General features: G+C 38.0%; 1 protein-coding gene across 1 annotated transcript in view; it reads right to left on the reverse strand.

Annotated features, from left to right (window-relative positions):
- Positions 1-8342: 8342 nt before the first annotated feature.
- Positions 8343-14718, reverse strand: part of FGF10 (fibroblast growth factor 10) — an 83830-nt gene continuing 77454 nt past the window's right edge. Inside the window, exon 3 of the mRNA XM_058719292.1 lies at positions 8343-11285. Coding sequence (XP_058575275.1) covers positions 11088-11285 — 198 coding nt within the window. The 3' untranslated portion in view covers positions 8343-11087. The remainder of the gene's footprint in view (positions 11286-14718) is intronic.

Here is a 14718-nt window from a genome sequence, read left to right on the forward strand (position 1 = left end):
AGAGTATGCTCACCAGAATATAAACTGGCAAATACCAGCATCACATAACAATGTGGAGGCCCTCTGACTTGTGAGAAACACTGTACCTCATTTCTTTGACTGGCCTTTGCTATGTGGTAATTGTTAGGGAAACATCTGGTTACTGTCACATATTTTAGTATCCGATCTCATTGCGTGACATTTTGTTCTGTGACATTTAGTTCCCGCTTAGGACTTGGAATTGAAAACCTAAAATTAAGTTCCATTTCCAACATAATAATAGGGAATTGTCCTGGATAATGATGTCTGAGGCTCTCAGTAATGGAATTTCAACATAGCACATTGGGGAAAAAAAATAATAGCAAATTGTTATCAGTGATTTTCTTTAGAAAAATACAAATACTTAGGTTCCAGAAACTGTTTGGAGGGGCTGCTCTGGAACTTTTTGTAGTTTTGGGAATAGCATCCTTGGCTTTCTGGACTCCTGGTAAACTGAAATGAACCCTCTTACAGTGAAGTTCATATACCTACACGTCTCATTTTATACTGACTTTTTTTTTTCCTGTAAAGAAACATTTGGGAATATTCCTTTTAAAATGTCTTGAGTATACTTTTGGGGCACCCGGGTAGTTCAGTCGGTTAAGCATCTGACTTCGGCTCAGGTCATGATCTCCTGATTCATGGGTTCAAGCCCCACATGGGGCTCTGTGCTGACAGCTTGGAGCCTGGAGCCTGCTTCCGATTCTGTGTCTCTCTCTCTACTCTCCTCCCACCCTTGCCCTGCTCACGTTCCGTCTGTCTGTCTCTCTCTCTAAATAAACATTAAAAAAAAGATTAAAATGCTTGAGTGTACTTTTTTAATCCTTAGGCTTTCCACAATAGAACCGCATCTACCATAACTTCTCTCTGCGGATTCTGTCAAAAAATAAAAAGGAAAGACTTTTAGACAATTGCCGTTTTGCCCTTGTATGGTTTTGCGCTTAGCTTACTGCCCATTGACCTCTAGTTCATATCCTGCGACTGGATTGGCAAACCCATTCCCAATCTCTTATGCTACTGGCTCTCTCCATGCTAGTCTTAAACATTGCTGCTTCCCACATCAATTTATTCCTAGGAAGTGTTGTGCATCCTTAGGTTTCTCTGGTGGACTTATTAAACTCACATGTTGTTTAAGTTAAAACTGAGGCAACCATCGTTCAGAAGAAGGGGTAGTCATTTTGCTGCAGTTTTGTCAAATAGTCCCTACCTTAAAAACAAACAAACTACACTTACAGGCTGTCTTCGATCTAGTTCCAAGAGAAACGGACTCTGTGATGGAGGTTTGCATGTAGGAAGTTTATGGGGGAGTGCTCTTGGAACGAACACCTGTGAGAGGTGAAGTAAACAGCTGTAGGCAGAGCGAAAAAAGTTGATCTGAGATGAAGTCACAAGAGATGTCTCAGCTGATCCCACGGGGATGACCCGTCAAATAAGGGATGAGCTTTATTCCCAACTGAGCAAGGGGGCAAGGCTTTAATACCTGACATTGATGTGACTGCCACAGCAGGAGGCAGGGGGAGCGTGCAACTTGCCTTTAGCACCCAGGGAATGAGTGCCTCGGTCCTGCAAAGAGCATTTGGGAGTGTACCTAATGTACACTGTACAGTGTACATAATGGGAGTGTACCTCCCATTAGTATTCGGGATGCTAAAAGCTGGGAAACAAAGGTGGTAGATAGGCATACCTTCCCTCATTTCCCAAACTGTTTGCAAAAGGATTAAAAATGTAACAGAAGGTAGATGGCCATATAGTGGAGAATATGAAAAATAATCTTGGTGTGTTTTTTTGTATTTACTATTTACTGTGGGCTGAATAGTTGTCACTTTCACTTTCTATGAAAGTGAGGTTTGTATTAGTTGGGAGGGAGAGGGAAGCTGAAATACTGCTAAAACATTGCTGAACTAAAACCTCTATAATTTCTCTAGAAACCCTTGCGCTCATAGTGTTTATTCTTCCTTCCAAGTGAATATTTTAAAACGTCGATCCCTCTTGTTCTCAAACCAGACTTTCCACAGACAATGTCACCTCTATATCTGAAGAAAGCTATGTCCATGCTTACGTTCTTTTCATATTATCTGTGCCTCCTTTGCTCCAGTGCCTCAGAAAGCCCGTTTTATTCAGGTGAGAAAATCATACTTCAAAACCACAGTACTTCCTCACAAGCTGGCCCAGAGCCCAGTAACCAACAATGCCGGAGAAGCTGATTTTAATATACAGTGATGATCTACTCAATGGTCAGAAAAAAGATTTGAAGAAAGGAAGAATCATAAGTTAAACCTGGAATCTGTGTATTGAAGTAACATCCGGAGTAATGTAGAGATTTTGACCCAGTCATTATTTTAGCACATTGGGACATGTTTCATAAATATTAACAATTGACCAATGAGAGGGCAAAAAACCAACATGTATTGAGTACTTATTGCTTACCAGTCATTACACAAAACAGTTAACAAATATCTTTCCCAACATTAGGAATTATTCAAGTTTTTTTTGTTCATTCATTTTTTTTTTCAACGTTTTTTATTTATTTTTGGGACAGAGAGAGACAGAGCATGAACGGGGGAGGGGCAGAGAGAGAGGGAGACACAGAATCGGAAACAGGCTCCAGGCTCCGAGCCATCAGCCCAGAGCCCGACGCGGGGCTCGAACTCACGGACCGCGAGATCGTGACCTGGCTGAAGTCGGACGCTTAACCGACTGCGCCACCCAGGCGCCCCTGTTCATTCATTTTTATCTTAAATGGGGTAACTTTTTTAAGTTTACACTGCTACAGAATGGCAGAGCTAAGATTAAAAATTGTATCTCTGGAGCACCTGGGTGGCTCAGTCAGTTAAGCATCTGATTTTGGCTCAGGTCATGACCTTGTGATCCGTGAGTTCAAGCCCCACATCGGGTTCTGTGCTGACAGCTCAGAGCCTGGAGCTTGCTTCAGATTCTGTGTCTCCCTCTCTCTCTGTCCTTTCCCCACTCAGGCTTGCTCACTTGCGCATGTGCGCTCTCTCTCTCTCTCTCTCTCTGTCTCTCTCTCTCTCAAAAATAAACAAACATTAAAAAAATTCTATCTCTCTGATTCAAAGTATATATACTATTCCTCTCAAAAAAGCATCCATAAGAGGAGATGTGTCATTAAAGGAAACACTTTCATTATCCTTAGACGTACATTGAAAAAAAACAGCCTTGGACTGTAAATGGTGTGGTTCTCTATTTTTTTGTTTGGCAAAGTTCTCATCTAATGGAAGGAAGAGTGATTTGGGCACCAGGAGACCTGCATTCATTACCTAGCATGGAGCTCTGGTAAGGAAAATGAACCTCAGTCTTATCCTTTATAAAATTAGGGGGAAGAGCCGAATGACGGAGCTCAACCTTTCAGCTAATTTACTGCGTTTGATATAGGAGACAAATTTTGGACAAACCTTCCAGTGATGGTATTATGTTGTGTCCCGGAACCAACCTGTGATATTTTGAATGTTGAGTTTTCTTGTGGTTAAATGCAGCACTGACTCAGCATTGGATTATCCTGGAGTTATTTTATTTGCCTAGCAGATGTCTGTTTTGTTGAAGGCCTGCTAGCTTCTTGCTTATTTGATTACTAGTTGTACAAAAGAAGATGGAAGTTCGGATGGGAAATGATCAAAGGAGGAGGAATAAACAAATTAGGAGAAACGGTTTGGCAAATGGGACTATATTTACAGAAGATCCTTGTAGTTTTTGAGTACATAACACAAGCATTTCATTGTTTTATACATTTTTGGTTCTGGATGGGTTTACTAAAGTTTTTGAAGATGGCCCTTATTAGCCATCCATCTTATGGTTGCACAACAGTAGGATCATACAAACAAGTTCAGTAATGTATTCGGACTCAAAAGCTAATTGTGTAATTCTACTGGGGAAATTAAGACTAAAAAGATAAAAGCTAGGATTGTAAATGAGTGTGAGCACAGGTGCCCATCTTTGGTATAAACTACTATGGATGGGATGGAACAGAAAGTCCCCGGCATCAAATCAGTGCTTTGAAAAGGAGGTAGGAGCTGAGAACATTTGATTTTTAGGATGAAGAATATCATAAATATGGTCTCCTAATATTCTCTGAAGTGAGCAATATTCATTAGACGTATACATTTTAATATATTAGCCAATTCCATTATGTTATCGTCACGTCTTCGTTGTAGTCTATTGTAAATATTTTGCATAAAATAATGGAGATGCTAATTCATAAAATTGTCAGAAATTAGTGGAGGCTACCATATGTAGATTTATATTTGTACGTACTAATTTGATTGTTTTTTGTTGTTCCTCTAGTAAACAAAGAAGGTCAAGATTTAAAAAAAAATTAGAACTCCCCAAAGTATGTCTGTTTCCCACTAAATTTTCTGGTTACATCAAACTCACCTAACTACCATTTTGAGATTTGGGTCAAGTGTAGTTTTTTGAATCTATCATATTTGGGGTCATTGAGAAACCACAAAATTTGTGAGGAAAGTATGACATGATTGTGGGGACACTCCAAAAATCTATGGCATAAGTATAGATTTATTGAGCAAAACTGTACATTGGACTTCTCAGGGACATGGCTTAGGAGTGTGTTACAGGTTGTTTGATATGACGGTTGATGTCAAACAATTCTATGTACTGACATGAAAGCATTATGATTCCCAATGTGTCAAACATCCTCCTAACTGATTTCTGTGGGGCTTAAGTTATGGACTCTCTATTAGTTTCCTAGAGCTACCGTAACAAAGTATTATAAACTTGGTGGATTAAACAACAGAATTTCATTGTCTCACTTGGCTGAATGCTAGAAGTCTGAAATCAAGGTATCGGGAGGGTTGGTTCCTTCTAAGGCCTGTGAGAGTGAAGAGCTTTTGGTGGTTTACTGGCAATTGTTGGTGTTGCCTGGCTTATAGACTCATCACCCAGTCCCTGTCTTTGCGTTTGTATGGTGTTCTCCCTGAGTGCGTGTCTGTGTCCAAGTTTGCTGTTTTTATCAGGACACAAGTCATGCTAGGTTAGAGGTCCACTATAGTTTTAGTGATTCATGACTTACATATAACACCCCAGTGCTCAACGCAGGTGCCCTCCTTAGTACCCACCACCCATTTATTTAATAGGACTATATCCTAAAATGCTGGCAGTTAGGACTACAGCCCCTAGTAGGTCCTATGTTTAAATTGTTTTTCTTTTATTCTTAAAAGTAGAGATGAGTAATTTAAATGATTAGGAACCACTAATTTTTATCACTAGGGAATATTTATAACCATAGAGAGAAATAGGAATAATAATGACCAGAAAGGAGAATGTAACAATTCCAAGCACTCAATATTAGAGGCCTCCAACAATCTCTACTAACATTATTATTGTGGAGTCTTTACTTGTTTGAAGCAGCTGAAGGTAGGTATGGGTGTAAATAAAGTCTGTCTTTTCTTGTGAGTCTAATAAGGAAGTCGATTTCACATAGCTATTTGATATCACCTGGAGTTAAAAATGAGGAAAGAGAAAATGTTGCAGTTGAAATGTGGGGATTTGAGTGTTTGTCAGGAGATTTTAGAGGATGGAATGCAAAACTTCCCTGGGGTAGGATGAGAAGGAACATTATGTAATCTGACTTAAAAAATATTATTAAATATTGTTAAATTTCATTTGTTTCCTGCATGAGGATACAATGCATTTTACATTTAATATCAATTTATTAGGAAAGTAAATAAGATATCATTTGTATCTTTGCTTATTTGCAATACCATTTTTCAGTGTTTTGTTAGTTGCAAAGCTCCCTAAATACAGATTTTTTTCTCATATCAGTTTTACAGATATTGGCTGAAATACTATTAGTGTCTGAATATATTGATCATGTCACTGAAAAAAAAATGGATATTGAAAAGTCTGGTGTTTAAATAGCAGATGTTAAAACATTTTTAATGTTGAATTGATAAGTGACCTCTCACCTGAATGTCTGCTGTAACCATAAAGGGCAGTCTTTGTTGTTGTTGTTGTTGTTTTTTAAATAATACCTATGAAACACTGATTTTAATTTACTGCTCCTTGAAAGACCTAGGAATCTTTGCATTGTCAGCAGCTTAAATTGAGCACAGAAATGATAACTAATTTAGAAAATTGTAAGATTATTTAGTCATTTAGGATGTATATAAGGTAATTAAAAACAAACCCTTAGGAGGGTTAAGACCTGACTGTTGTTGGTTACTCTGTAGCTGGGGTCACTGCCTAAGTTGTACGAAGGCATATGTTCAATTTACAGTTGTAATGAGGAACATGGGATGTTTTGATTCTTCATTTGCCTGTGCTCATCTCTAGAGGATGCAATGGCCTGTATTAAAAAATGAATATAGGCTCTTTTATGGGGGATAATAAAAATGTGTAAGATAATACGTGCCACATGCATATATGGTTGACATATGGCTTCTCTCTTTGAGTATGGAATTGTTGCCCTTAGCTGCTATCACGGAACAGCCACATGGGAATATTCATTAATAGCCACTTAGGAATGAGACCAGTTCCTTTGATCTCATTAGTTTGATCATGATTATTCCATTTTAATGAATACATAGTGTTTGTAAAGGTGTTTTTCAGTAGATTAGTCCCTTGCAAGGACATTCTGTGTTTTATCCTAATCAGCAAAAGAGAGACATGCATATTATAAGGTTTTCCTTTGGCTCATAGTGAATGTATAAAAGACGTAGTAAAAGATATAAAGCAGGTTTTTTTTTTATTTTTCTCTCCTTTTTATTCCATATTTTAAATAACGAATGGCATTTGAGTTGCAAATTTTTTCTACATGTTGATAGACTTGAAAATACTGGGATATACTCTTGAGTTAAATAACTTTTCTTGTTATTATGATAGAGGTTGGTATTGAGTAGAAGAATTACCTTTTGATTTAGTGAAAACTTTCGTTCATCTGTTATTCCGTAAAGTTTACAGAATTACAGTGATCCTGGCTACATTCAGGGTCCTTCTCTTGGCTTTAGAACAAAGCAAAACAAATATAATCTTTCCATTATAAAAGATGCATAAAAGAAAAACAATCTTGAGATGTCTCTGATTTGAACAAATTAGATGAAGGCTAATTAGAATTAGTGAAAAATATAAGATTAAAAGATCTATGTTTTAAAAAGAGATACATGATTAGGTCAGTGGTCTCACTGATATAACTAAGAACTGTTTTGGGTTTTGCATCTGTGCAGCACTTTGCCCTTTCCTTGGTACACTGTTCTTCATTACTTCCAGTTGTGGGCAGAAACTGCACCTTGCAGCTCTGTGGTCATGTGCTTGACACTTGGCCAGTCCGCATGCCAGACGGTTTGCTCTAGAGGTTGTGATGCTCTCCACACCTGGCCAGTAACAGTCACACCTAGTATATTTGCACTTGGAGATCTCGAGAAAAAGAGATTTGCGGTTTCAGAGTTGGAAGGATGGAAATCGGTGGCAAGCAGTAAGTAGCCCAGCAAAAAAAGCCAGTCTGAGGTAAGAGGAAATGAGTGCCTGTGAGGAGGCAGAGCTTAGTTGCCTCATATCCCAGTTCCAGTGGAACTCAGACTTGTCCTTTTCTTTCCAGTACGCTTCCAAAATACTCCTCTTTTTTCCTTACTGCTTTAAGTTGGAAAAGTTCTGTCAAGTGAAATAGACAAGAATTCTTATTCAACGTGGTATTTGTTTGCATGTAAATGGGTTACTTCTAATGCACGAGGTATTGTAAGTATTTCATGGTTTCCTACAGTTAACTTTTTTAAGCAAAGTTTGGGACAGCTAATGCCTTCACTGATAAGGAAAGGGTAAATTTTATTTTTGCTGAATAATCATAAATCCTGAAGGAACAATGTCCAAATTATTGGAACTGTGCAGTATTAATGCTGACCAATTTAGATAGTGTCCATAACTTTTCTTGGATCCTGGACACACCTTGCATAATTATATGCTTTTCTGTCTCTACTTCTCAAATCAAATTCATTGGCCTATTCTCTCCCCTTGAAATCAGATTTTGCAGCCTCCTGGCTTTCCTCCAAAAGTCTTTCATTGTTTCACAAGCCATCCTTGTTTTCAATTCATCCTTCTTTATCCACTGTGTAAATTAGGTGGACCTGAATACTTAGGAAAAATCCAAAGCATTTGGTTGTTATTAGAGTAAGGATAGCTGACTCACACATGTAAAACATTAAGGAAAACTTACAAATGTTTGAGTGATGTTTTTCTTTTGTTGTTGTTTGGGACTGTGGGGCATTTAACCACATCCTGCCATGCATAGAACACTAGAGCCTCTCTTTCTATTCCCAGGTATAGTTAGGTATAGGCTAATAAAACAAACAAGGACAATATTTCTGTTTTCCTTTCCCAGCATTTTTATTGATTTACTTAAATGTAACATACTATACACTGTTCAGCCTTTTGGGAGGTAGGAGGAGGAAGGGATTCTATATCTTTATGAGGAGGCTTCTCTGAACCAACACTCAGATGGGGACATACATTTGTGGCTGACACGCTTTGACATCATGGCCAGGGGCCACACTTCCCACAGAGGCTGAGCTCCCCAAATCATGATGATTTCTTTTTAACATATAATATTCCGGACTGGAACTGCTTTTTCTTCAGTAGCACAATCCAGCTGCAGAGGGGACCAGAATTCTGTCTCAATTATCAAGCAAAGATGCCATTTTTAAATGCAGGAGAATCTCCTTACTCCTTACCATACTGTTTCTGTTCTTATCTGTGTGTGTGTGTGTGTGTGTGTGTGTGTGTGTGTGTGTGTGTGTGTTGGGGGGGAGGTGAGGGATATGTTTTCTATTTTTGGCTTCTGCAAGCTTTGATACATTTTGCTAGAAGCTGTTTTAGTGTTTCGAGTGCAATAATGATGCCTGTTTACACATAGTCTCCTTGGTAATCTAAATGGCTATGTGAAATACGAATCCAGTTTGTGCCCTGTTTGCTGTTAGTGTAGTCATCTAATACTGTATTTGTCTTACCAAACGTTTAATTTTGGTTTTGGGTGGTCCGTGTTCATGTGTCAGGTGCAATTATTATTTTAAAATAAAAGAACAAAGATAATCTAGTTCTGATAGCAATACATTGCATTACAACTCTCAGACTCAGTTACCAATTATATTTTAACATACAGATTCCAACCACAAAAATTAAACATTTTTAGAATCTGATTTGTCAAGAAGCAAGTTGGAAGCCAAATGCTCTGAAATGCAACTTTAGCCATAAGCCAAAACACTCTGCCTCAAATGCATATCTTTTGAAATTCCAACTTTTTTAAGGAATGAAAAAAATAAAGACCTGTAATGGAATAACTTTATGGGAAAATGTCTTAATAAAACTAATTCTTAAGTAACAGATTAACTGGAAGTGCTGGTTAAGTATCGACACAATGAAGTTATAAGAGAGGATCACAAAACACCAGCCTTTCTAGAGGTTAAACTTTAGTACAAAGACATTTAGTGAGTCTTTCCCTTGTACCAAAATACTGTGTCTGAACAATAAAAATAAACAGACCTTTTCAAAACAAGAAATATGAAGATAAAACCGCAGCATCAATATAATCTTATAGTTATGATTTAAAGTATTTAAAACAAATAGTATTTTTCTACACTTTTCTTTTAAAATCACTACAGACACTGCAAATAAGGCTTATGTGTTTATTTAGTGGAATACAATGTGACGATGACTGGTATATTCCTATGTATTGTTTTCTATGCCTGCTCTAACAAAATGAATTTTGATATGGTTACATTATGGAATCTTCCAAAGCTCTTTAAATTTACAGAAAATAAGTTTTATTTGGTTTTGTAATGACTAAGCCATATAGCTGGAACAGGTTTCTGTATGTGATTAGACATATACCAGGATATATTTGCTCAGTTTAAGCCCCTGGAAGGGTTGCACTTCAAATTCCTTGATAATTCCTTTGGGGGAGATGTGCTATGTGGGACTTACAAAGGGTTCTTATATATGCAGACAGCCTCTTCATCACTTACTACTGTGAGACATGGCAAAAAATCATTAGCAAATAATGAGGCTAGGCTACTAAAATTTACTTCACAATTTTCCTTCTTTTTGTATTGGAGACCCATGGATATACTGAGAGAAAAGAATCTGGCGTTCTGGTCTATTTTTTATGAAAGGAAGCCTTAGGAGTGATAGCTCTTTCTAAATGATGGCAGATATGTCTCATCAAGCCATGCCCCAGCACTGTCATATTTACTGTTGATTCTTCTTGTTGCAGAAGTGATATTAAGTTAACTGATACTACATGGGGCTCTCACCCTCCTTCCCTAGCTCCTCTCCTAGTCTTAAGTGTTTGCCAAGTTTTAAAAACACTTTGTCATGAACATGCATGGGGTGTGCTGAAGAAAAAGAAAAGGTAAATCAGAGGGCAGCTGCTGTGGATACTCTTTAAAACCCCAAAAGATATTTAACATCCTATTAAATAAATAACTTAGAAAGAAATAGAAAGGGATGAAGGCAGAATGCACAAGCATACCATACTATTTGTTTTGTTAGAACAGTTTTACGCTAACATGTTTACATTTTTAAATCTTATCCAATTCTTCCGTGATGCCACGCCCAAAGCTCCTTTGGTTGTGCATATGATATGACCCAAGTGCTTTCCAGTAAATGCTTGCGTGTCCTACTGCTCATTGAATCACTAGGCTTGAATGAGCAATGAAAGTTTTTGATACGAGTTCGTATTCCATAAATAACTTTCCCGAAGATCATTCAACAGATTGTTCCATGTCCTTTAAGTTCTATCTCAGAGGTTCAAAAACAAGAACATAAACAAAAACGTAACCAAAAACCCAGCCACAGTGTTGTTCACTTAGGAATAACTTCCATCCCATTTAATCTGCCTATTATCTCGATTATAAGGCATGACACAGAACTAATTAAAAGAACATCATATGTCAGCAGTGAGTACAAAACCTTCAAAGACTTCCTTTCTTGCAAGCAGGCAGACATCTGCAATGTGTCTTTGCCTTTTGAGCTACTGTCTTCATGAAGAATACCGACTAGTCCTGGCGAAAGGGCCTTTAGTTCTGCTGTATCCACAAACATTCCTTCCTCTATGAGTGGACCACCATTGGAAGAAAATGAGCTGAGGTGTTTTTCCTTCGTGTTTTCTGTCCTCTCCTGGGAGCTCCTTTTCCATTCAGAGCCACATACATTTGCCTCCCATTGTGCTGCCAGTTAAAGGATGCATACGTATTGTATCCGTTTTCCTCTATCCTCTCCTTCAGCTTACAGTCATTGTTAAATTCTTTCTGCAAGTGAAAAATAGAATCTTTTATTTCTGTGATGATGATACTTCATTCCATTTGACACAAACCATCCGGAGAACTCCAGTTCAAGAGCTTTCTTTGCTGTTACCATTTGTACCTAAGTTGTGCACTTAAGGCACATTATCAACAACAGAAGAGTAAAACTCAACCACAAAGCAGATTCTGTGTTTGAAGGCTCATGATTCATTTTAATTGATCATCATAAACATATTAGGGTCCCTTTAAAAAGCTAGTGTGTTTTGAATATGACATGGTTTAAGTGCCTAGAATGATTGTCGAGAGCAAAGATTCTACTGGTATTTGTGAAGAGCCAATGACAAACAATAGTGTTACAATCAATCCTGTTTTCAGAGTAAGGACCATGGGGTCTCATCAGAAAAATAGAATTACAGAAAAACCTGTGTTTCTCAAGTTTGCAGACTTTGCCTGTAAATCCATAATAAATACATCCACGTTGGTAAGAAAACAGATCCTATAGGAAAATCATAATAGTTCTAGATAATCAAGAGGCCAGGGAGGGGTGGAGGGATGCCTTCCTTTCTTAAAAATACTAGATTTCTCCATAACCTGGAATTTTAACAGATTTTACTCTGAGCTCTAGGAATGATTGAAAATTAGGACAGGAAATGCCTTGCTTTGTGAATTACCATATCAAAGAAATTACAAACATGGTGACTGATCACTGTGTATATTGTATAAACCTGAGACTTTGACCCTCAGAAATTCCACTCAGTTGTCACAGTCCTTTGGCTTTCTTACAGGTGACCATGTGTTTTTAAGGGGTCTTTGGGACAAGAATTGATTTTCCTTCATTCCATAGATCCAGTGTCTCACTCCGGAGTTACTGATGTAGAGGAGGTACCTCACTAATCTCAAAACTCTGGCTTTGGAAATGTCCCTCTTCCCTTACACCCACACTAAAGCAGGTAAGAAGCTCAAGAATTGGAGCTTTTGCTCTTCTGGTTCTACCTTTTCCAATTCAAGCCAAGGGTATTATAGGCATCTTTCGTTGGCCTCTACTGGGCAGTTCAAACAGTTTTTCTCACCTCGGGATTAAAAAAAAAGTTACTAAATTCTCAACTCCTGACTGTGTGTATGTTTAAATATTCAGGTTTCTGTGAACTAGATCCTAATTTTGAACATTATCAGAGCCATCACAAACAGGTATATATTATGTTCATGTTTCTAGTTTAAGCTTGGTTTCCTGGAATTTATTTATCCAATGTGCTTCTCTTCTATAAAGTAATATTGAAGTGTAACATTCAAATGGTTCATTTGGTTGAAAGAGAAAAATCGGTAAATTAAGGTAAATATTTTAATGTGACAAAAATTCTGCATTAGAAAGGAATTTAAGTCCTTCCTATGTTTTTTTTCCCCATTTATTCATCTTAGTTTGTCTAAAGCTATGTGGCTTTCAAAGCAGAGATGATTTTTTAACATAGTTATATTTATTCTAATAAAGGGGGCGCAGTTTAGAGACTGTGGGAGGACTGAGGTTTTTGGGATGACTTTATTTTTTTATTTTTATTTTTTAAAGTTTATTTATTCCTTTTGAGAGAGACAGAGACAGTGCAAGTCGGGGAGGGGCAGAGAGAGATGGAGAGACAGAGAATCCGAAGCAGGCTTCATGCCATCATCGCAGAGCCCAACGCGGAGCTCAAACCCTTGAAGCCGCGAAATCATGACCTGAGCCAAAATCAAGAGTTGGATGCACTTAGCTGACTGAACCACCCAGGTGCCCCGAGATGACTTCATATTCACAACAGAGCTGTATATAGAAAAGAGCAGTGGATGTGTAGTTATTTTGTCTCCCCAATATAAATTTATAGAGCAATGTCTCTTAAAGTGAGGTATACCTGTGGCAGACTCCTCATCTCAAGTGTTTTTTAATATTTACACTTTAGCTCAAATATATCAGAATCTCTGGAGGAGGGACCTAGGAATCTATGTGTTTATAGCATTTAGGCGAATCATCAGTATTAAAGTTAAAAAAAAAAGTCTAGGCTAGAGCAAGATCTCAAAAGTAGGGTTTTGGTAGTTTAGAGAAAGGTTTTAAACTTCCTCAGGATGCCTCATAAATTTCTTTGGTCCTTAAATCAGCCTGGATGAGAGCCTGTTTTATTTAAACACCATTTTCTAGTTAACCTAATTCTGTCAGTCATGTGGAAACCAAGAATACCATAGATGCATTATTCAGAGAAGGAATAATGAGAATATAAGAGAGACATACATTTCCCAAAAGGGAACAGAGGAAAATATTCAATACAGAATAGAATAAAGAGCTGGTTTAGCTAATCACTCTGAGTGTTGGCCTAATATTTTCAAGAAGGTTTCTGGCATCAATGGAGATCACCTGAAAAAAGATGACAAGAATTTATAAGCATTGCCACTGATATACAGAATTATATTAGGTATGTCCTCATGACTTTTGATGGCATACCCTTCGGTGCAAAATTCCTAGTCCTAGTCCACCCTGAGAGGGACATTCAGTTTGAGTAGATTTTTCATTTAATTTGAAGCCATCATATTTTACTCTTCCTGGTGGTAATGCAAAATTGCAAACCAAATGCACTGTGGTTAGAAAATGGACTTCTTTCTGAAATGGGCTAAAAGTGGAGAGTACAGCCTATGATGGGATGAGCTGCTAGGAGAGGTGGTTAGGTTTATGCATTGATGACTTTGTGCTCTGGATGGACTGCGTGCTGAGGGTATAGTGCAGGACAAGGCAGACCCTGCCCAATTGAAGTTTACAATAAATTGGGGGAAGACGGTAAACACTAAACACAGTAATGAGAGATTTTTCCGATGAATCCTATTGCAGATAAGTAAAAGGGGGTGCTATGCTAGAAAGTGGGCGTCTACTTTAGATACAGAGATGGGACAAAATAATTCACACATCTGAGAGTTCAAGAAGCATCATAGGCACAGTACATGAGCTGTGTTGGGACAGAAGAAAAAAGTGGGGAAATGAGAGAAGTAGTAAATATTTTGATGACACTGTTCATTTAAGAATTATCCATTTCTTGAGGTGCCTGGGTGGTTCAGTCGGTTAAGTGTCTGACTCTTGATTTCAGCTAGGTCATGATCTCACGGTTTGTGGGATTGAGCCCTGCATCAGGCTCTGCACTGGGAGTGGAATCTGCTTGAGATTCTCTCTCTCTCCCTCTTTCTTTTCCCGTCCTCTGCTTGTCTGCTTGTGCTCTCTCTCTCTCTTTCTCTCTCAAAAGAAAAGGAAGGAAGGAAGGAAGGAAGGAAGGAAGGAAGGAAGGAAGGAAGGAAAGAAAAAGAAAGAAAAGAAAAAGAAATGCAAATTCCTAGAACTTAACACAGCTTTAGTGTATCAAAAAATCTAGAAATGTGATTTAATCTTCCCAGTGATTGTGATGCATACTGAAGTTTGGGACCTGCTGGCTGT

Source organism: Neofelis nebulosa, chromosome 1 (genome assembly GCF_028018385.1).
Source record: "Neofelis nebulosa isolate mNeoNeb1 chromosome 1, mNeoNeb1.pri, whole genome shotgun sequence".
Lineage (NCBI taxonomy): Eukaryota > Metazoa > Chordata > Mammalia > Carnivora > Felidae > Neofelis > Neofelis nebulosa.